The 23,561-nt window shown below is 42.7% G+C and overlaps 1 protein-coding gene across 2 annotated transcripts in view; it reads left to right on the top strand.

Annotated features, from left to right (window-relative positions):
• The window catches only part of LOC112233378 (UV radiation resistance-associated gene protein), a 140,007-nt gene extending 134,264 nt beyond the window's left edge, over positions 1–5,743 (top strand). For both annotated transcript variants that reach the window (XM_024400962.2, XM_024400963.2), the window contains one exon: positions 3,356–5,743. In XM_024400962.2, the coding sequence (XP_024256730.1) occupies positions 3,356–4,160 (805 nt within the window). In that variant the 3' untranslated portion in view covers positions 4,161–5,743. The remainder of the gene's footprint in view (positions 1–3,355) is intronic.
• Positions 5,744–23,561: the final 17,818 nt, after the last annotated feature.

Here is a 23,561-nt window from a genome sequence, read left to right as displayed (position 1 = left end):
TGGAGACGAATGTTAAGTTCTCCATCATCAAAGGGCCAGACTTGGAGACAGGAGATGTTCACTTAAATTCCCCTCCACCCCCCATAGTGAGTATTACAATATTTCTGTTATAGCATTTGGTTTAGTAGTTCCTGTGGGATTTTCAGTTTCAATGACATCAAAGCCTGAATCTTATCTGACATTGTGTGTTTTGGCTCTGATCATGGGTCCTTAACAGGAATTGGATATGAAAAGAGCTATGCCTTGAAGTTGAAATGAGGCCTGTCTGAGGATAAGACAGCGGAAAATGTTTGGTTTAGTATATTCCTGGCCTACCTGGAATATCCAGGGCTGAGACTGACACGGCAGAGAGGAAGAGAGACCCGCGTTAAAACAAACATGTTGGGGGAGAAGTGGGCATATCTGCTACTGAACCCGCCAAGTATGAGCCTAATGGTTTAGGCAGAGGGCTCAGGTAGTGTTTATGTGGTGAAATCATTGACAAGGAAGTCCACCAGTGCTTGGAGAAATAGTCAAACTTAATGATGAGTTAAAACGTCCAAAGTGGGGCCTCCCGAGTGGAGGAGTGGTCTAAGGCACTGCATCGCAGTGCTAGCTGTGCCACTAGAGGTTCTGGGTTTGAGTCCAGGCTCTGGTCACAACCAGCCGGTCACAACTGCTCTGCCATCAGATGTGCTGCATAAAAAAATATTATGACCGCGCATTGCAGGAAATTTGTCTGGGCTAGCCTCGATCACCTCTCCTTCCAACCCCTCATCCTTTCTACTACACTCTTGATTAAGGTGCTTAATTTGACAGATGTTGAAAGGAACCAATTTGGAGGGGAACTTAATGTAACAAACAAACGTGCTCCAAACAAGAAATTCTCTTTTATCCAGGCCAGGGAAATTGTGAAATCTAAACATTCCCAGAGAAGAAGAAGTGGCCATATGTTTTACACAGTCTGGTTGTATATCATATTACTGTGTTTCTGGGACGAGGCCGAAACACATGTAGGCATCTGTTGGCCAGCTATCTCCTGGGTCCAAACCTAGGTTCTCCTAAAGCGGACATGGATTTCTGTGTGGTAGGGGCACTGGGAGAGAGCCAGGGAGAAACTAGAAGGCCTGATATTAATTCAAATCAGAGATGGGATCAGTCTGAGCTTTTGCCCCGGGACATCATTCAGTGAATAACGGACTGAATGCAGTCATTAGCTTGTTATAAATTACGGATGGAACGTTTGAAACTCCTGCTTAATAAACAGTACAACCTGTCCTCTGTTTGGTAGGAGCCCAGCCTGGGCCACGGTTTGGTTTCGCTCGTTGGAATGATAATTCAGTTCAAAATCAGTTCAAAATAATAATAATATATACACTACCAGTAAAAGGTTTTAGAACCCCTACTCATTCAAAGTTTTTTTCTTCATTTTTACTATTTTTTACATTGTAGAATAATAGTGAAGATATCAAAACTATGAAATAACACATATGGAATCATGTAGTAACCAAAAAAGTGTTAAACAAATCTAAATATAGTTTATATTTGAGATTATTCAAAATAGCCACCCTTTGCCTTGATGACAGCGTTTCACACTCTTGGCATTCTCTCAACCAGCTTCACCTGGAATGCTTTTCCAACAGTCTTGAAGGAGTTCCCACATATGCTGAGCACTTGTTGGCTGCTTTTCTCACCCCGAACCACCAACTGACGACCGCAGTCAGCTTGCAGGCATGCCACAAGGAGTCGCTAGAGCACGATGAGAAGGAAATCCCGTCCGGCCAAACCTTCCCCTAACCTGGACAATGCTGGGCCAATTATGCACCGCCCCATGGGTCTCCTGGTCATGGCCAGCTGTGACATAGCCTGGGATCAAACCCGAGGCTGTAGTGGTGTCTCAGCACTGCAATGCAGTGACTTAGACCGCTGCGGCACTCGGTAGGCCTGGGAGGTCTGTTATTATTCCCGTCTTCCAAATCATCTCAACACACACCAGAATGATTTTGTTTAAGAGTTCACAGATACAAATCACTAATGGCAAACCATTTGTCTTGGAGAAAACTGATCAAGAGTTTTGAACAGCATGTTGTTTCTATTTGACTCGGTTTATGGGATATATCGTCGTTAATGGCCAATGTGAAGGCAATTGCATTAGATGTTTTCTGATAGACTGTGAGTAAGTACAGCACAGGACATTCCCAGTTTTGGCTCAAAAGAAGAGCACTCATGCCAGATTACTGGCATCTACTCCTTATCTATTTGCTTTACCTTGCATGAATGTTTGACCTCATCTTATGTGTTCCTGTAAGTGCCTTATTAAATGCTGTCCATGAGCTGTAATTATCATCAGGTATGACATTGGCCATCCACTGTGTGATTGTGTGTGTACTCTACGGGTCCTCCTTTATAGAGCGGTCTGTAGACTGGGTGAAAACCGCTGTCTTGTCTCGCGACTCCCTCATCAGGAATGAGCCGTGCACGTGTGGGTTTTTAAACCCTGTGTGTGAACCCTGCATCAATGCCCTGTGCTCTACTGTCTCCACAGGGGGTAGGGGCCACAGTCAGGACCCTCTTTACAAGCTACCATGTGTTGAGTCCTGAAGCATTCCATCAAAAACAGTTAGGCAATGACCAGTCAGTCGTGTTTGAAACATCCCCTGGCAAAGGCCTTTATGTCCTCTGTGTGTGTCCTGCTGTCACATGCTAGACTAGACTATCTAACAGACAACCAGGCATCTGATACAGGGACACCACCCCATTAAGCCATTTAACTAGCCAGGATCACTTACCCAGGCTCCTCTGTTCTCTAACCAGCCACAGGTGGACCTCTAACAGCACAGGGGCCCAATTTCACCTTTGACCATGTGAGATATGCCACCAATGACTCCTCATACCTGAATGCACAGGTTAAGTATGGCTAAACAGGGTGGTGACGTTGGCCCGGCTATGGCCCCCTTTTTTAAGTTAATTTACAGTTGGGGTTAGCATGGGACGAATGGGGGTTGCTGTCTACAGATGAGATCTGCACTGCCACGTCCGTTATCTGTTATTCCACAAAAATGTATTGAATACTTTATAGGAGGCATGCTGTGAGCTTCCACTCTGCAGGGCCCTGCTGTCACATGAGCTGAGCAAATGTTTTTTATGTAATAATGGGGAGTGATTTGCAGTGGGCCAGCTGTCTGGGCTCTGGATCAGGAGGGGGAGAGATGAGATCAATGCAGAACCATGTCTGATCAGAGAGGCCTGGGGGCTGGGCAGGGGAGGGGGGCCTCCCTCCCTCTCTCCATGACCCTCATTGAATGTGAAAGACTTATGAGCATATCCATCAACTCTTTCTTTCTCTCCCTACCTCCCTCTCTCTCCTCTCCCACAGTGACCGGCACCATGTCTCCAGCTCCATCCCGGTCCCGACAGGAGCCAAGTCTCAGCTCAGTGTCTCGGCTGCGTCCGAAGTGGGCTTCCCCACCCACACCAGCTCTCCAGATCCGGGCTCACTGAGGAAAAGAGCCAGTTCCGAGGCAGACAAGCAGAAGTACAAGTCCTCCCCTCCTCCCAGCTACGACACGACCATGTCCATGGACCAGCCCCAGAGTGCACCGCCCGACCCCAAACCCTCCCCCAGGCACTTGTCCTCCTCCCTGGACTCTAGCATTGACCTGGCCAAGACTCTGGAGGTTCAGGGACCAGCCCTGGGGGAGGGAGAAATAGAGGTAGAAAGAGAGGTAAAGGAGGTTGTGGAGGAGCAAGAGCAACAGCCCTCCAGCACTACTACAGGAGGCTCAGATTCCCCCACTCCGGCTGGAAGCACCACCAGTGAGCAGCATGCAGACCATACCATGAACGGCTCAGTAGTGCCAGGCGAGGGGCTGGGGGGGCCCGCAACAGGGCTAATGTTGACCATAGCATTAAACCCAGAGATGTGCTGCTCAGTGGAGCAGGCAGAGGAGATTATGGGGACAGAGGCCACAGGCCTGGGTTTAGGGATGGGCCTTGTGGATGGGGCCAGGCTGGAGGACTACCCCTGCATCCCCGTGGAGCACGCCGTGGCCGTGGAGTGTGACGAGCAGGTTCTGGGCGAGCTGGATGCCGCCGGCTTCGAGGAGTTCTCCCGCCGCATCTATGCACTAAACGAGAACATGTCCAGCTTCCGCAGGCCACGCAAGAACTCTGAGAAGTGAGGTCCTGTGGGACCTTAGGGTGAGGACAGGAGTCACATGGCACATGAGTCAGGGACATGAACATAGTGCAGGGGGTCCTGTTTGTGTGCTTTGGTGTGATTGTCCCTCTCCCCAAGCAGCAATAGAAAAACAAACATAGGCGCTACATTATCTGGAATGATGACCAATTTGCACTTCTTCTCAAAAAATATTTCTATAATCCTTTAAATGAAATAAAGCGAATGTTTGTGATTGAAACGCTTCCTGGGCCTTCTTCTTTCAGGGTGCATGGCATTGTTGTGAGATGGAGAGTGTGTGTGTGTGTGTGTGTGTGTGTGTGGTAACCACACACATAAAATGCATCCTTCCTTGAAGTAAGCAGTGATCTAACATGAGTGGGTTCATGAAAGCTATAGTGGAGTCCCTACTTGTACCTGTACAGTCCTGCTAAATCAGTAATGACTTAAAGGGAATGAGGAAGGAAAGGTTCATTAGAACAGAGCCAAAGCCTTCAGCATGGCTGACAGAGGAAATGACTTACAGCAAAGACCTATCTGACCTCTGACCTCTGTCACCTATTAGGAAACCGACCAGTCACTAGGCCAGGGCTGCTTAGACTGTTGGCCCAATCAGATACTCCATAACTGTTACACCTTGCACCTCCAGGTCCATCAACCCCACCAGCCATTGGACAGGGCTGCCCTGTCTCTATCTCCAGGGGCCATCACTGTTCTGTTCTGGTTGAGTACGAGAAGAGAAAAGAAAAGAGAGGAGCAAAGCAGGCAGGCTTGAGCTCATGGCACATGGCAGGGATACAGTGCAATTTTTCTGGCTTTCTCCTCCATACCTGCTTTCTCCTTATTTGACTATTTTAATAAGCACCATTGATATAAGTATTCATATGAAGTCCAATTATCCAGATATTATTCAATAGACCAAAACATGAATGATGTGTACTGTATGCTGTTGAAATGTTGCACTCAGGCCCTACATATTAATGACACATAATGACCTTTTTACATTTTAGTCTGCTTATCTATTTTGTCCGCTTTCTTTTCCCTGTTGAGCCACTTTTTGTTTTCTTGCGTTGGTGTCCATTGGCCACTATGTGTGTTATTTATGTCTCTTTGTTTGTTTGCTTGTTTTAAAGGAAATCATCGTTTCTCTTTTCCTCTCATGGGCAGTCAGTCATTCATTGATATTGTCAAGCGTTAATGGTCATCAGCCCTGGGTTCAAATCTTTCAAATACGTACATATAATCTGGATCTAACTGTGTCCCCTCTGGAAAGGACCAGAGATCCCTGTAGACAGAAGCTGATATGGACAACTGATTTGCATACTGCCCACTGTATACAGTATAGATGGACTCGCAACAAGCCCCCTAAAAACATCCCAATTTTTTTTTGTGGGGGGGGGGTGTATTATGATCAAGTACTGTGGTGGATGTTGAAATGTATTGTATTTAAAATGAGAGATTAAACCATTGTAGGTAATTTCCATGAAATGCTATACAGCATGTGACCTTGTACATATACTTTTGTATGGAGAGTTTTTTGTTAATAAAGACTTACAGTCCAATAGCATGGATGTATGTAGCCCCGTTTACACTGTGGTCTACCTGTGTTTGTTTCAGAGGTGTACGTGCGTATGCCTTTTATTTAACCTTTATTTATCCAGGTTAGGCTCGTAATCTCTTGTAACATAACTGGTATTGTAGCATCTGTCAACAGACTGTGAGAGGACAATTTACAAGTAACTTTGTTCTGGTGCGCTGATTTCTTGTCACTGATCCTTTGGACAAATCCCAATTTCTCAGGTGTTCGCATCTTTTCAATTTCAGAAGGGGAAGGGACATTTGGCCCATAGGCTTGCCTGTAACTTGCAAAGAGATGGAGATGAAGCTACCGCTCTGCCCCAGAACATAATCAAGCAACTGATGCAATTCTCAAGATTTTAGTTCTGGCTTTCTGAGATTAGGCTGTGTTTAGACAGGTAGCCCAAATCTGATCTTTTTTCCCACTAATTGGTCTTTTGACCGATCACATCAGATCTTTTCATGTCAGATATTTTTCAGGGCTGATCTGATTGGTCAACATCCCAATTAGTGAGGGGAAAAAAAGGAATTGGGCTGCCTGTCTAAATGCAGCTGTTGAAATCAAACCTATTTTGTATGAGAGACCAATGCATGTGTGCATGCACGTGTGTGTGAGTGCATTATTGAGTCAGGGATGGTGTGATTGTGAGTGTATGTATGTTTGAGTGTAAATTAATGAGTGCGGTGTAGTTCTGTCAGCAGGATAATGATGCAGTCAGTCAGGCAATCCAGTCCAGCCCAGCCCTGTCCTCTGGCTCCCCCTCAGTCCCCCTTCTGGATCACACACGCACACCTCATTAGCTCAAATTGAAGCTGCAAACACTCTCACTTGTTCTAAACGAAAGACTATTCAATCTGCTTTTCAGTTAGTTTTATTTAAATCGCCAGATATCCAGGCCTCTATCTTTCATGGAGAGAAATAGGACCCCTTTATTAACTGTTGTTCAATGGTTATGTCTGCAGACAGGTGTCTTCAGAATGGGATATAAAGAAGTCAATGAAGTTGCATTTTGTAAGAGCTTGTAAGGCATGTAGATTAGATTTGTCTTTATTAGGTAACTGTATCATCATAGCTAATGTACCAGATAGTGGTTGGTTGGTTGCAGATCCGACACCTGACGCTTGCTTACAGCTGCACAACAGGGTCGGACAGGCGGTTTGTTTAAATGAAGACACCACGGGGCCGGTGCTAGCTTTGGCTCGGAAAACACCTCAATCCAGAGATGAAAAATGGTGTTGACTCTGAATTGTCCCATTATCCCAACTGTTAAGCCGAGAAGATTGAATGAAAAACTGACCTTTTCGTCCTCGTGCTAGGTAGCAGAAGCCACAGCATCAATTTATGAGTGGCACTAGAACGTGCGTTGAACTACAAAGTATAATCCAAATAAAATCCCAGTGCGGGAAATTGCTTATGGAATGTGTTCAACTCTCCCAAAACTATGATGCTCGTCTGAAGTACAGTAATTCATTGGTAATCCATGTCAGTGTTGTAAAGGGTACAGTAACTAAGGCAATAAACAGCCACACTCTAGAACATTGTTGTTGTCTTTCAATAGTTGATTTCTTTGTTGGAGCTCCAAAAACATAACTGGACCCTGTAGCAACATGAGTTCGATGGCACATACTCAAATACACTGACGCATACAGTTTTCTGGAAAAAACTAGCAGTCGTTTAATCTTCTCGGTGTAACAGCTGGGATAATTGGACAATTCAGAGTACAACGCCATTTCTTATCTCTGGATTGAGGTACGTTTTCCAAGCCATATCTCGTGCCGCCTCCACGGTGTCTTAATTTAAGCAAACAACCTGTCCGACCTTGTAGTGCAGCTGTAAGCAAGCATAAGGTGTTGGATCTGCTGGCTAGTTGCAGCTGTGAGGTGAAGAGATGACCAATGAGCACCTTAAATTCCAACCATTCCAGCCAAACATCCCACGGCATAAAGGAAATCAGTGTATGCCCTATCCATAGCTGACATACATTCATAATGGAGCCATCAAAAGTATTTTTAAGAAGGAAAGGAAAATACAATGGTCACGTAAGAACTCAACCGACATTCCTGCACCCCATTAGATGGTTGTGTGGAGGGAGGGGCTTTCAGGTTCAGCGGTCTTGTCCTTAGAAAGCCTTTCATCTGTAATTGAGTTAAATGACCAGAGAGGAGGAGACAAGGAAAGGGCTTGATGTTTTACATATCTATTTTATTTTTTCTCATATCTTTCTACTATATCTCTATGATTCGATTAACAATTCAAGACATGACTTCATACTGAAACAATATACTGTACCTCTGCCCCCCTTCCTTCTCTTTATTCTATATTTAGCTTTTAGGAACTTACTTAAACCTCTTTGTTCCTTTTAAGACACGAGACGACAAATAGTTCCCTCCATTTTGTACTACCCAAGTCATGTCCCTGTCCGATTCTGAGGTTATCCAGCCAGTTGTGTCATGCACTTTTAGTCTACTCCACCCTGACAGACCACATGGCTCAGGAAACGAATATGTCCTCTGGTCATCTTTTAAAGAGTTACATGACTGATATCATCTTGCAATGAATCTATCCTGCCCGTTTGAGGCCCTTCATTACCACTGTAGGAAATAACCCAAATAATCTGGGTAACCTAATAACACATCTCAAAAGAACTGCATTGGTTTGCTCAAATTGGGTTACAAACAACTGGATTCACTTGTTCCATACATCCTGGGAACCATATAGATATGTGAGTATTCAACTACTACAAATACACTATCCTATCTGGATGACCTCACTGTGAACTGTTGAACATGTTCAACTGTTTGGAATGTACAGTCATAGCCAAACGTTTTGAGAATGACACAAATATACATTTTCACAAAGTCTGCTGCCTCAGTTTGTATGATGACAATTTGCATATACTCCAGAATGTTATGAAGAGTGATCAGATGAATTACAATTAATTGCAAAGTCCCTCTTTGCCATGCAAATGAACTGAATCCCCCAAAAAAACATTTCCACTGCATTTCAGCCCTGCCAATAAAGGACCAGCTGACATCATGACAGTGATTCTCTCGTTAACACAGGTGTGAGTGTTGACGAGGACAAGGCTAGAGATCACTCTGTCATGCTGATTGAGTTCGAATAACAGACTGGAAGCTTCAAAAGGAGGGTGGTGCTTGGAATCATTGTTCTTCCTCTGTCAATCATGGTTACCTGTAAAGAAACACGTGCCGCCATCATTGCTTTGCACAAAAAGGGCTTCACAGGCAAGGATATTGCTGCACCTAAATCAACCATTTATCGGATCATCAAGATCTTCAAGGAGAGTGGTTCAATTGTTGTGAAGAAGGCTTCGGGGCACCCAAGAAAGTCCAGCAAGCGCCAGGACCATATCCTAAAGTTGATTTAGCTGCGGGATCGGGGCACCACCAGTACAGAGCTTGCTCAGGAATGGCAGCAGGCAGGTGTGAGTGCATCTGCATGCACAGTGAGGCAAAGACTTTTGGAGGGTGGCCTGGTGTTAAGAAGGGCCGCAAAGAAGCCACTTCTCTCCAGGAAAAACATCAGGGACAGACTGATATTCTGCAAAAGGTACAGGGATTGGACTGCTGAGGACTGGGGTAAAGTCATTTTCTCTGATGAATCCCCTTTCCGATTGTTTGTGGCAGCTGGAAAGAGTAGACAATGTGAGCGCTACCATCAGTCCTATGTCATGCCAACAGTAAAGCATCCTGAGACCATTCATGTGTGGGGTTGGTTCTCAGCCAAGGGAGTGGGCTCACTCACAATTTTGCCTAAGAACACAGCCATGAATAAAGAATGGTACCAACACATCCTCTGAGAGCAACTTCTCCCAACCATCCAGGAACAGTTTGGTGATGAACAATGCCTTTTCCAGCATGATGGAGCACCTTGCCATAAGGCAAAAGTGATAGATAAGTGGCTCGGGGAACAAAACATCGATATTTTGAGTCCTTAATCCCATTGAGAACTTGTGGTCAATCCTCAAGAGGCGGGTGGACAAACAAAAACCCACAAATTCTGACAAACTCCAAGCATTGATTATGCAAGAATGGGCTGCCATCAGTCAGGATGTGGCCCAGAAGTTCATTGACAGCATGCCAGGGCGGATTGCAGAGGTCTTGAAAAAGAAGGGTCAACACTGCAAATATTGACTCTTTGCATCAACTTCATGTAATTGTCAAAGGCCTTTGACACTTATGAAATACTTATAATTATACTCCAGTATTCCATAGTAACATCTGACAAAATATCTAAAGACACTGAAGCAGCAAACTTTATGAAAATTAATATTTGTGTCATTCTCAAAACTTTTGGCCACAACTGTACAGTGCATTTGGAAAGTAGTCAGACCCCTTGACTTTTTCCACGTTACAGCCTTTGGATTAAATCGTTTTTTTCCACATCAATCTACACATAATACCCCATAATGACAAAGCAAAAACAGGTTGAGAAATGTTGGCAAATGTATTTTTAAAAAAATGAAATTATTACATTTACATACAGTTGAAGTCGGAAGTTTACATACACTTAGGTTGGAGTCATTAAAACTCGTTTTTCATCCACTCCACAAATTTCTTGTTAAACTATAGGTTTGGCAAGTCGATAAGGATATCTACTTTGTGCATGACAAGTAATTTTTCCAACAATTGTTTACAGACAGATTTTCACTTCATCATTCACTGTATCACAATTCCAGTGGGTCAGAAGTTTACATACACTCGGTCGTCAGTTGAGCAGTGTTTCCTCCCACACATTGGTGCATCTGGCTTCTGGGTTAAGCGAGCAGGTGTTACGTGCGGTTTGGCGGGTCATGTTTTGGAGGACGCATGACTCGAGCTCGTTTGGGAGTTGCAGCGATAAGACAAAATCGTAATTACAAAATAGTTTTTTCAAAGAATGATGGGGGGCCACTATGTTCTTGGGGACGTTCAATGCTGCAGAACTATTTTGGTACCCTTCCCCAGATCTGTACCTCGACACAATCCTGTCTCTGAGCTCTACGGACGATTCCTTTGACCTCATGGCTTGGTTTTTGCTCTGACATGCACTGTCAACTGTGGGACCTTATATAGACAGGTGTGTACCTTTCCAAATCATATCCAGTCAATTGAATTTACCACAGGTGGACTCCAATCAAGTTGTAGAAACAACTAAAAAATGATCAGTGGAAACAGGATGCACCTGAGCTCAATTTCGAGTCTCATAGCAACGGAATACTTATGTAAATAAGGTATTGTTTTTTGGGTATCATGCATTTGCAAAAATTCTAAAAACCTGTTGGCTTTATCATTATGGGGTATTGTGTGTAGATTGATGAGGAAATATATATTTTAAAATTATTTTTAGAAAAAGGCTGTAACTTAACAAAATGTGGAAAAAGGGAAGGGGTCTGAATACTTTCCGAATGCACTGTATGCACAAGTTCATGCACAAGTTTATGCACAATTATACTACAAAAATATATAACATGCAACAATTTCAAAGATTTTACTGAGTTACAGTTCATAGAAGGAAATCAGTCAATTGAAATGAATTAATTGTGCTCTAATCTATGGATTTCACATGACTGGGCAGGGGCGCAGCCATGGGTGGGCCTGCAGGTGATGAAGCCGTATGTGGAGGTTCTTGGTGTGGTTACACATGGTCTAGGCCGGTCGGCTGTATTGCCAAATTCTCTAAGACGAGGTTGGAGTTAACTTATGGTAGAGAAATGAACATTCAATTCTCTGGCAACAGCTCTGTTGGACAGTCCTGCAGTCAGCATGACAATTACATGCTCCCGCAAATCTTTATATGGCGTTGTGTTGTGTGACAAAACTGCACATTTTGGAGTGGCCATTTATTTTCCACAAAACAAGGTGCACCTGTGTAATGATCATGCTGTTTAATCAGCTTCTTGATATGCCACACCTCTCAGTTGGATGGATTATCTTGGCAAAGGTGAAATGCTCACTAACAGGGATGTTAACATATTTGTGCACAAAATTTGAGAGAAGTAAGTTGTTTGTGCATATGGTCGGGGACCTTAATTGCAGTTTATGAAACATGGGACCAACACTTTACATGTTGCATTTATATTTTGTTCTGTATAAGGGAAAGGGGATGCAGATGAAGTCGGAAGTTTACATACACCTTTGACAAATACATTTAAACTCAGTTTTTCACAATTCCTGACATTTAAACCTAGTAAAAAAATCCCTGTTTTAGGTCAGTTAGGATCACCACTTTATTTTAAGAATGTGAAATGTCACAATAATGGTAGAGAGAATGATTTATTTCAGCTTTTATTTCTTTCATTACATTCCCAGTGGGTCAGAAGTTTACATACACGCAATTAATATTTGGTAGCATAGCCAAATTTTCTATAGGATTGAGGTCAGGGCTTTGTGATGGCCACTCCAATACCTTGACTTTAAGCCATTTTGCCACAACTTTGGAAGTATGCTTGGGGTCAGTGTCCATTTGGAAGACCCATTTGCAACTGATGTCTTGAGATGTTGCTTCAATATATTCACGTAATTTTCCTCCCTCATGATGCCAACTATTTTGTGAACTGCACCAGTCCCTCCTGCATCAAAGCACCCCCACAACATGATGCTGCCACCCCCGTGCTTCACGGTTGGGATGGTGTTCTTTGGCTTGCAAGCCTCCCCCTTTTTCCTCCAAACATAACGATGGTCATTATGGCCAAACAGTTCTATTTTTGTTTCATCAAACCAGAGGACATTTCTCCAAAAAGTATGATGTGGATCTGTCTTTTTTACATTGTACTCTAAACTCAGTTTTCTTACTTTTGTTTGTAAGTTTTTGTTGTACCTTTTATGGTTTATTGTTTATTGCACTAATGCAAGCACTTTTATATATGTCCCTCAGTGTTTTCTGTGTCCAGGTCTTCATAAGGCTGTCTCCTATTTCCGCAATTCTATAAACTCTCTGTCTCACTGTTACAATGTGTCTGTCTACTTTCGACCTAATCCTGTACAGGTGCCTCAGACACAGAGCTGGGAATGTCAACTCAGCCAATCACAGCGACACTAGAGTGGGGGATGATGTCGCCTTAGGAACCCAGGTAAGGAGTTGTGGGTGACTTAATATGGTCATGTACAGGTGTATGCTCTGTTGTAGCAAGGGGAAATTGGTATCCGTACTGCAAAGGCTCTATGTAATGTGTACTGTATGGGCGAATAGAAAGCTTGATAGAGCAGGGAGAGTGAGCTGGCCTCATTCTATCCTCCCATCTGTAAACCCGTCTGTCTATGTATGTGTGAAACGTGGAGCACAGCTTGAGAGTTCATAATGGCCATTGTGTTAAGTCTGCTGGGCTGTTCACCATCAGTGCCACCTCGCAAAATACACACTGTCCAAATCAGTGCACAGCTCGCTTTATAGCTGTGTGTTTGTCTATATATGGATTAATATGAGAATACCCCTTCCCCTCATGGTGTTTCCTACACGTACATTACCAACACACATACAGAGCCTTGCCTCGTTTAAAACAACGGAAGTTTGTGGGAGCATCTATAGAAAACTCCATTCCGATTGCTCCATTCCATCAACATTACTTCAATGTCATAGAGTTGAATGAAATGCAGCTAGAGTGTAGCCTGTTGTACAATTGTGTGTCGTGATTGTATGAGTAATGCTATTTGCCTCGCCCCATCAACAGTCCATTTAAGGCTAATCAGAGGTGATGAGAATGAGATGAGAGCTTGAGTCAAAAATCACATCTGGCAGGTGTTCAACAGTATAGATTTAAGTTGACAGAGAGAGGAATGTGGAGTGGAGTTTTTAAGTCATTAGTGAGCAGATACCTCATACTGGGACCATAATTATTTATAGCTGGATTATAGTCATAATACAAGGATAAGGGGAATAGGTTACAAGTATGGAGGGAAAACGCTCTGCTCCGGTCCCCATGTCTGAGAAATAGTTCAAGTTTGATTATTCGTCATATACACGTGATATATGTGAAGTACACAGTGCAACAAAATGCTGACTTCCAGGTTCACCTCTCGACAATGCAACAACAATAAAAAAGTAATTACGGAAATAAGGAGTACTAGAAAATAAAAGATCAATGAAGGAACATTTGATAATATTGTTTGCAAAAATATACTAAAAGAAGGCATCCCAGCCTCTCCTCTCTTCTCCTCTCCTGGGGTCTGGACTGTGTGAGCATGTCTAGGCCATGCAACGCCGCATTGCAGTCCAGTCAGCTGTTTCACCCATCTCAGCCCCCCGGTCCAGTCACCCCTCCAGTGTTTTCATTTAAAAACCCAAATCTTTCCCTCCCTCTCCGCAAACCTGCCTTTTTATGAGGCTGAATCACTTCTCTCCACAGGCACATGTTGAGCCTCATGAAATTGTGTGGAATTGATTTCATTGGAGAGATATCAATATTGGGATTGGAGAGATGACAGTGGAATATACTGGGCAAAAAATAACATTGCAGTGACCGTGACGGTTCCTTTGTGGACCTTTGTGAGATTAAATCCATAGGACACAATCGCTTAGGCTGACGTCAACGCAGTGCTTGCTAGCTAACAAGCTCATATGAACACTGTGTGTTAAAATAACAATTAATTTTTTGCAACAGTCCCTTTCGGCTAAAACTGGGTAACAATATCACCGAAATATCTCTCACTACACCAAAGGAATGATCAGATTTTTGTTACCGGATGATCAGTTTGTTGTACAGCTATAGATGGCTACATGTTTTTCTGTGAGATGTAAGATGTGCTCTCTCTTTCTTTCTGTCCTCATTTCTCTATTTTTTTTTCATTCTTTCTTTTCCCTTTGAGGGACAGCCATGCATTAATAGATTATGTGTATCTTGTGACTGATAGGATGGATGACCATCCTCTCACCATACTCTTCACAACAATGGCAGCCTGCAGACCTTTCTTAGGGGATTAGGATTGCATCAGTTCTGAATGAATATACATGAGGCGAGGAGAGGGTATTTATAATGTTGACAGCACAGGAGGCTGCTGAGGGGAGGACGGCTCATAATAATGGTCGGAACGGCGCAAATGGAATGGTATCAAACACCTAGAAACCATGTGTTTGATGTATTTGATACCATTCCACTTATTCCGCTCCAGTCAATAACTCAAACCTGTTCTCCCCAATTAAGGTGCCACCAACCTCCTGTGGTTGACAGTGACCCTTTCAACCATGTATGCCCAGACACATTTTGCAGGCAGCAGACCTAATTGAGAGGATTAGTAGACCTAATGCACCAATTCTGTTAAAATATGCATGGGAAGAGGAGAGTGCAGTTATGTTGACACTTTCAGCCATGTACACTGAATGTACAGAACATTAGGAACACCTTCCTAATTTTGAGTTGGAACAGCCTCAATTCGTCTGGGCATGGATTCTACAAGGTGTTGAAAGTGTTCCACAGGGATGCTGGCCCATGTTGACTCCAATGCCTCTCAGAGTTGTGTCAAGTTGCCTGGATGTCCTTCGGATGGTGGACAATTATTGATAAAAACTGTTGAGCGTGAAAAACCCAGCAGCGTTGCAGTTCTTGACACACTCAAACCAGTGGGTCTGGCACCTACTACCATACCCTGTCCAATGGCGCTTAAATATTTACCCTCTGAATGGCACACATACCCAATCCATGTCATAATCCTTCTTTAACCTTTCTCCTCCCCATCTACACTGATTTAAGTGGATTTAACAAGTGACGTCAATAATAATTCACCTGGATTCACATGGTCAGTCTGTCATGGAAAGATGTGTTCCTAATGTTTTGTACACTCAGTGTATAACCCACCCACACGTCATTTGTAAGTGTCTACCAACATTCTAAATCCCCTCTTTTCTGCATTACTGCAGACTTCCTCAACTGCCTAGACAGAGCAGTTCGAACCGTTCTCTGGACAGCTTCTCCCCTGGACCAAACTGTCTCTCGAAATGTCTGAAGACGTTTGGCCGTCTGTGCTCTGACTTAATCAGAGCGCATCTTTTAAAGAGACACACATGTACACTGTCAGCAAGGATGTACATAAGAAGCCAATCACATATTTTATATGACACGGCAATCATTTATTTTACCAGAGAAGACCATTATACCTTTCATATGAGAAGAACCAGAAGGAGTTCTCCATATTAATTATCTGGTTATGATGCCGAGGTGTATTGAAGCCTTTGATCAGAAGCCATTCCTGACCACAGGACTCACGTACATCTGATGCTGTTCTTCACTCTGCAACCAGGCAGCTGTGAGTAGAGAGGTAGGGGAGAGAGAGAGAGAGAAAGAAAGGAGAGAGGGAGCTGCTACATGAGGAACAAAAAGAGGAGGTGAAGTTAGAGGGCTATAGGGAGGAAAAGGTTCTGCCCTGGCCTAACATGGCCTGGCATCTCGTTATATAAACCCTATCAGCAGGTATGAAGACCCTGCTAGAAGATTTACTCTGTTCTGTGGGCTGTATGTCAGTCAGAGTATAAAATATGTTCACTGAAGGGAAGAATGGCTTCCAACCTGTGGTGATACTTTGATATCAGAGGCAATAGCTCACTGACTGAAAATAGGGCCCTCTGAAGTACATTAGGAGAGAGTGGGGTAAGTGGAGCCAACGAGTTAGTTGAGCCACCTGTTGTTTCTATATTAAATATTTAGGAAGAGGTCATGGAGTCTGTGAACGAAGAAACTACATGTAAAAAGTGGTAAGCAAGTTTTGTCCAAAAGACAGATTTTCACGAAGTCAATTTTTCCGTATGTTACAGGTTTCGTGATGCGTGTATCTAAACCAAAGTAGATAGTTTTAACATGTGAGTTCCAAATATCTCTAACCATCGCACCTGCGTGAGTTTTTTTCATTTGCGTGATGTCAGTTGAACTCTCACTGTTCCAAAATGTGATTGTTACGCAACAGGACAGTTACCCGCTCTGGCCTCAAACCAAGGAACGCTGCCTGCTAATTATCCATAAGTTATGTTTCAACTTGTCAATTTCTAATTATTTTCTAACCACCGTTTGAATTGAGGTGTGTTCCACCTCCTCGTTAATTCACATAAGAAGTAGCCCATTTCACTGTTGCGGACAATTTATGTTTGAGGCTCCTCTGAGCCGGACAAACTTCTCTCTTCACTTCTCTCTTCTCTCTTCACCCTCACTGTATGGGGTATGGGCCACCATACCCCATACAAATTATGATTACGTTTAGTCAGTTTTATGCATAGTATTTTTGCAGTGTCATGCATATGAACTCAAAATGGTGCATTTTTATTGTTACAGAGCAGACATCATCATCCCCGTGTATACAAATGTGAAACAAGCAGTGGTCTAACCTCACTTGAGGTTCTTGAGAGAGCAGCCAAGGAAGTCAGAGAAGGGAAGAAGTCCATTCAAGCAGCAGCAAGGGATGAAAACATTTACTGAATGACACTGAAGAGGAATCTTGACAAAAAAAAGAAAACAAACATGAACCTGTGCAAAGGATAGGCTGTGATAGAGTAAAAGAGGCACAATAAGGTCTTATTTGATGACATGGAGTCTGAGCTTGCTAACAGATCAAGAATCGTATGGACCAGTTTTATGGGCTTAGAAGCCTCAAATGCAGAGAACTTGCCTACGAATTGGCACATCAAAACAACATGCCTGTCCCAGACAACTGGTCAAGAAATGAAAGGGTAAGTGATATTGAACAGAGAGATCTATACTGTATATGAATGTAGGCATAAATGTAAGATTTACAGTAAACCACACCCCCTTGCCATGAATTTCACCCGCCACAGTCCCAGGACACCATTACCTACTTATCCCAAGGTGGTTGAACTTACCCTGTCCCTATGCTCAACTTACCCCATACTCAGGGTAAGTTGTGCCAAGAGAAAGCTATGTTTTCAAAACTGTTATGTTTACATTCATTCTGATTATTTCCACGGATGCACTACATCCTAAAATACAGTGCCTTGCAAAAGTATTCATCCCCCTTGGCGTTTTTCCTATTTTGTTGCATTACAACTTGTAATTTAAATGGATTTTATTTGGATTTCATGTAATGGACATACACAAAATAGTGAAATGAAAAAAATTACTTGATTCAAAAAAATATAAAAAATAAAAAACAGGAAAGTGGTGTGTGCATATTTATTCACCCCCTTTGCTATGAAGCCCCTAAATAAGATCTGGTGCAACCAATTACCTTCAGAAGTCACATAATTAGTTAAATAAAGTCCACCTGTGTGCAATCTATGTATCATATGATCTGTCACATGATCTCAGTATATATATATATATATACATGTTCTGAAAGGTCTCAGAGTCTGCAACACCACTAAGCAAGCGGCACCACCAAGCAAGCGGCACCATGAAGACCAAGGAGCTCTCCAAACAAGTCAGGGACGAAGTTGTGGAGAAGTACAGATCAGGGTTGGGTTGTAAAAAAATATCTGAAACTTTGAACATCCCACAGAGCACCATTAAATCCATTCTTTTTAAATGGAAAGAATATGGCACAACAACAAACCTGCCAAGAGAGGGCAGCCCACCAAAACTCACGGACCAGGTCAATTTTCCATTTTTAATTTCACCTTTATTTAACCAGGTAAGTTAGTTGAGAACAAGTTCTCATTTACAACTGCGACCTGGCCAAGATAAAGCAAAGCAGTGCGACACAAACAACAACAGAGTTACACATGGAATAAACATTAATCAGAGAGGCAACAAAGACACCAAAGATAACCCTGAAGGAGCTGTAAAGCTCCACAGTGGAGATCGGAGTATCTGTCCATAGGACCACTTTAAGCTGTACACTCCACAGAGCTGGTTTTTACGGAAGAGTGGCCAGAAAAACAGCCATTGCTTAAAGAAAAATATAAGCAAACACGTTTGGTGTTCGCCAAAAGGCATGTGGAAGACTCCCCAAAAATATGGAAGGTTCTCTGGTCAGATGAGACTAAAATGTAGCTTTTTGGCCATCAAGGAAAACGCTATGTCTGGCACAAACCCAACACCTCACATCACCCCGAGAATACCATCCGCACAGTGAAGCATGGTGGTGGCAGCATCATGCTGTGGTGATGTTTTTCCATCGGCAGGGACTAGGAACTGGTCAGAATTGAAAGAATGATGGATGGTGCTAAATATAGGGAAATTCTTGAGGGAAACGTGTTTCAGTCTTCCAGAGATTTGAGACTGGGATGGAGGTTCACCTTCCAGCAGGACAATGACCCTAAGCATAATGCTAAAGCAACACTTGAGTGGTGTAAGGGGAAACATTTAAATGTCTTGGAGTGGCCTAGTCAAAGCCCAGACCTCAATCCAATTGAGAATCTGTGGTATGGTTTAAAGATTGCTGTACACCAGTGGAACCCATCCAACTTGAAGGAGCTGGAGCAGTTTTGCCTTAAAGAATGGAAAAAATCCCAGTGGCTAGATGTGCCAAGCTTATAGAAACATACCCCAAGAGACTTGCATCTGTAATTGATGCAAAAGGTGGCTTTACAAAGTATTGACTTTTGGGGGGTGAATAGTTATGCCCCCTCAAGTTTTCTGTTTTTTTTGTCTTAATTCTTGTTTCGCAATAAAAAATATTTAGCATTTTCAAAGTGGTAGGCATGTTGTGTGACTCAAATGATACAAACCCCTCAAATCTGTATTAATTCCAGGTTGTAAGGCAACAAAATAGGAAAAATGCCAAGGGGGGTGAATACATTTGCAAGCCACTGTATATATAGATATCTTTTCAGAAATAATACAATATTTCCCTTGGCTGATAAATATGCTGTGAATGTTTTTTTTTCTCCATCCTCCCGGTTGCTATGCACATCTATATGCAGCGGCAGACCGCCCTAGATGGCCAAACCCAACAATTGGTTTTAGATATGTATCTGGGATTATTATTTTCAGCAACCATTCATCAATGTGTCCGTTTAATTTATTACAAACCTCTCTGGTCTTCTTGCAGACTTGTCAAACGTCTATGAAAGTACAATTCAGTGACCAAGTCATCCTGGGAGTTGGGATCTGAGAGTTTACTATATATTTAGAGATGCTGCTTCTTAAGCCAAAAGAAGAGATTTAAGTAAATAACTGAGGAAACATTGTCATTGCTAACATCTTCATCAGCATTCTTAATGCACACACAAATCCATCCCCAAGTATCCACACGCTATATCCACATGCTATGCCACATGGGGTTCAGCCAGCCCAGTATCCTCTGGGCCTCAGAGTGCAGTTGGATCTGATAGGGCTCCATTAATAGTAGTCAGGAACCCAATCAGATCAGGCTTGTGGTCTGATGGGGGGAAACGTGCTCTGTAGAAGCCAAGGTTCACCATAAATATGCAATATAATGTATTACTATAACATAATATTTTACATACACTGATATGAAATAGTGTTCTATTTAATTATGTGAGGTTCCTCAGGGTCAAGTCACACCGCTCATTCATTGGTCCTCCTCTTCCACCATAGTAATTTCAGTCTCAGCCAGGCCCGGTTAGCAGTTCTCTGCCATTTGTCCTTTAGCCCATTCCCCATTTCCCTCCATTCCTCCTTAGTTGTCATGTTGTCTGTGGATTGTTTCTATTCACTTGCTTCCTGCTAAATGTTGGCACTCTCTGCAGAATACATAAACATCTTGGATCAAATCATAGACTGAATAAAAAGAGAGATTTTCCTGCCATTGAAAAGCTAGTACATTAGACATAGCGAAATAGAAGGAAACATATAATGTAGTATTTTATTGATTCAGCTTTGAGTAATGGTGCAGAACAGTACATTTTAGACTCACTAAGCATCCAGCAAAGAGAAACCTGTGATTTGTTTCATGTACAGAGTATTTTACAAGGCATTTGAGCATGCAGAGGAAAGTTGTGTAATCCACATTGTGTTACCCTTCAGTTGCAACTTTCATGGTAGTCTGTATCAAAGCCATGTTTAATTTTCCCTCACACATATTCATTATTTTTCAAACTCCTACACACACACACACACACACACTCTACACACTACACACTCTACACACCCTCAGTTGGGTGCTATGGAGGTGAAGGTTCTGTGGTCCAGGCATTCCATATCCATCTGGAGTTCCATATGGCCTAGTTTCCATCAGGGGAAGGAACATGCCATGGCTCTGCAAATTTGGACCCTTCCAGCGATTTGCTCCTTGGCTCCAGCTCTGCTCTCCTCTGCGGTCACTCATTCGGCAGACACCACTCATTCCACACGCTATGTTCACACTCACTTCTCTGACCAACTTTTCAGAGAGACAAACTCCGAAAAATTGTTGTTATTCAAGAACTGAAATCCAGTAGGATTGCATGAGGGGGATGAGCTAGCATTAAGAGCCTTTGTGGTACAAATATAGAAAGAGTGAGAGAGGGAGATTGAAAGACACCCCATATGTGATAAAACAGAAGAGTACTGAGAAATACTTGCTATTGTCTGTCACTGTGTGGCTCCTTATTAAAAGATAGGCCTATCTCTCACTGGTGATCGATGGGCCACAACAGTTAGTCACAGACCAGATTCTCACATCCTCCTGCTTCCTCCCATCTAATGTATAGAGACTTTCCTGCTCTTACTGTATAGCAGAGTATTCCCTTGCTCCCTTTGTCATGATTTGATTTTGATCCACCATGAAGAATGCAACAAGATTTTTTTAGCAGAAGTATAACATGTCAAGGTTGTAAATGATTCCTAGAACAATCCAGGGTTTAATGCTGTCTTTGTCACACTAGTGGTCCATTAGAAACCCTCGAAATGGATATTATTCGCCCTTCCTTTAATAATATAATACAACTATTACGCTATTTACTTCATTGTCATTACTGGTTTTACACTGCAATTGGACACCGTATGAATGCCTCGTGCAGAAAGTGAGGATTGACATTCCATATATTGTTTATTGGATTATCTGAGGAAAGCTATTTCTCGTTAGGATAGAATGCTATTATGTCATTGTTGTTTTTGATAAAGATGTCTAATAGTGTTACTGTATTCCATAGAATGTCCTCACAGCCGCCTTTGATAGGGATATGGAATGCGTGTTTGTAGTCTAGATCCTCTGGAAACACTTTGCTCCCACTTTTGGCGTTAGAAAGAGCACTCCTCTAACCATCTTGGGGAAGCAATCACATAGGAAGACAAGGCTTTGACCTGCTATTTCATAAGGCAAATTAATTATTTTGACACAAATTACTATATATGTTGACCTATGTTCCCTCCAATTTGTTCCAATACTGAGCAAATTTCAGGTCTGCTGAGCACAAACATTGCACACATTCCAGTGTGCATTTACTGTGAACACTGTGTAAGCCTATCAGTGGCCTAAAATTTAAAAACATTGAGAAAATGCATCCCATAACATTTTAACATGGAAATAGCTGTTCTGTCATTCAGCCTACAGTAGCAGCCAATGTGTGGTGTTCAATGTAGACCTACATTTCATGAGACTTTTGAAAAAAACATGCAGGGCTTGAAATTAACCTGTTTATCCACTTGTCCTTCAGACAAGGAGGTGACAAACATCTTGTGTTGTAAAGTGGTTTCTTTCATCAAAAAAAATAAAATGCATTATTATTTCGATACTATTAATTAGTCTCAAAATACAACACTGCCCCTTTAAGTAAAAAAAAAAAGCTCTTTACCTGACTCTTAAAAGTCTATGAATGTACATGTTTTGTGCTCTTGTAGGAAGCAATCACTCCCGTATTGCTGACCACAAATGATCTATAAGTGGGCTAATAACTCACTAACTAGCAAAGGATATTAACAAAATGTGCACACGTGGCTACATGCAGCTCTCGCTTTGATCTCAAAACAAACGCATGCCGTAAACAGTCCAGTTTAAATGTCACAGATCCGTATGGTCTATTTGCATATAGGCCTACTGCAGCTCTGATTGGTTATTCCACACAGGTCTGTGTAGAGTAAGGGCTGAGTCTTGCATGTCAATGCCATAGAATCCTACTCTGATGCGTTGTGCATAGTTTGTTTTGGTATGTTGCATTTAAAGTGGCTAATATTGTGTTTTCGATCAAAATTGCCACAGTGAAGGGAAACGTTGATGGTGTTAACTAACAGGGAAAACTCTTGTTTACATTAGTCATGTTTTCCAACAACACATTCTGTCAACAGAGGGCAGACAATTAAACAGACCTGTTGTTGACTGACAAATCACAACGGAACATGTAAATATGGCAACAGAGTCAGTCAGGAAACTGTTTATGGTATACAGACAGTGCCTCCAAAACAGAACCCACATTTTTCACAGATACTGAGTTACAGAGCAGAGGGCTCCACCCCTGGACTACAGCAACCCCAGACAACAGACACCACAGCCTCTGTTCTCACTCATGGTTCTGCACGCCTTTACACCTGCCCCCACTTCTTTACCCAACACTGTCCCTGCAAAGCCTCTCCATCAGTGCCAGTGGGATATAGGTTGATCAACTGAGGCCTCAGTGAAGTGTCTTAACAATGTGAGGGCATTTCTTTCTTGACCTGTTCCTGGACATATTTCATTCTTGTTACTGTACATCCAGAGACAGACGGCATGTAATATAATCTTGAGTGACAGCATGAAATGTCAAATCAGACCACATTGGTGGTCTCACAGAGAGATCGGCATCAAAGCCTGACATCCAGGTGAGGTGTGAGTGTAAAAGTCCAAGCTTTTCCCACCTGTGATTGACAGCTAGTCTCCCTCGGAGACTCTACGGCAGTCTCTTTTCTTTCCTTGTCTTCCCTACTACCTCTGATTTTTGCTCCCCTTTGCTCCCCACCTCTCCATCATCTCTTCCAGAAGCCCTAAAGATAAGCCAGACAGGTAGGGGTGATAGAAGCAAGGCCTCTGTTGG

Source organism: Oncorhynchus tshawytscha, linkage group LG30, assembly GCF_018296145.1.
Source record: "Oncorhynchus tshawytscha isolate Ot180627B linkage group LG30, Otsh_v2.0, whole genome shotgun sequence".
Classification (NCBI taxonomy): Eukaryota; Metazoa; Chordata; class Actinopteri; order Salmoniformes; family Salmonidae; genus Oncorhynchus; species Oncorhynchus tshawytscha.
This window is presented reverse-complemented; position numbering and strand designations above follow the sequence as displayed.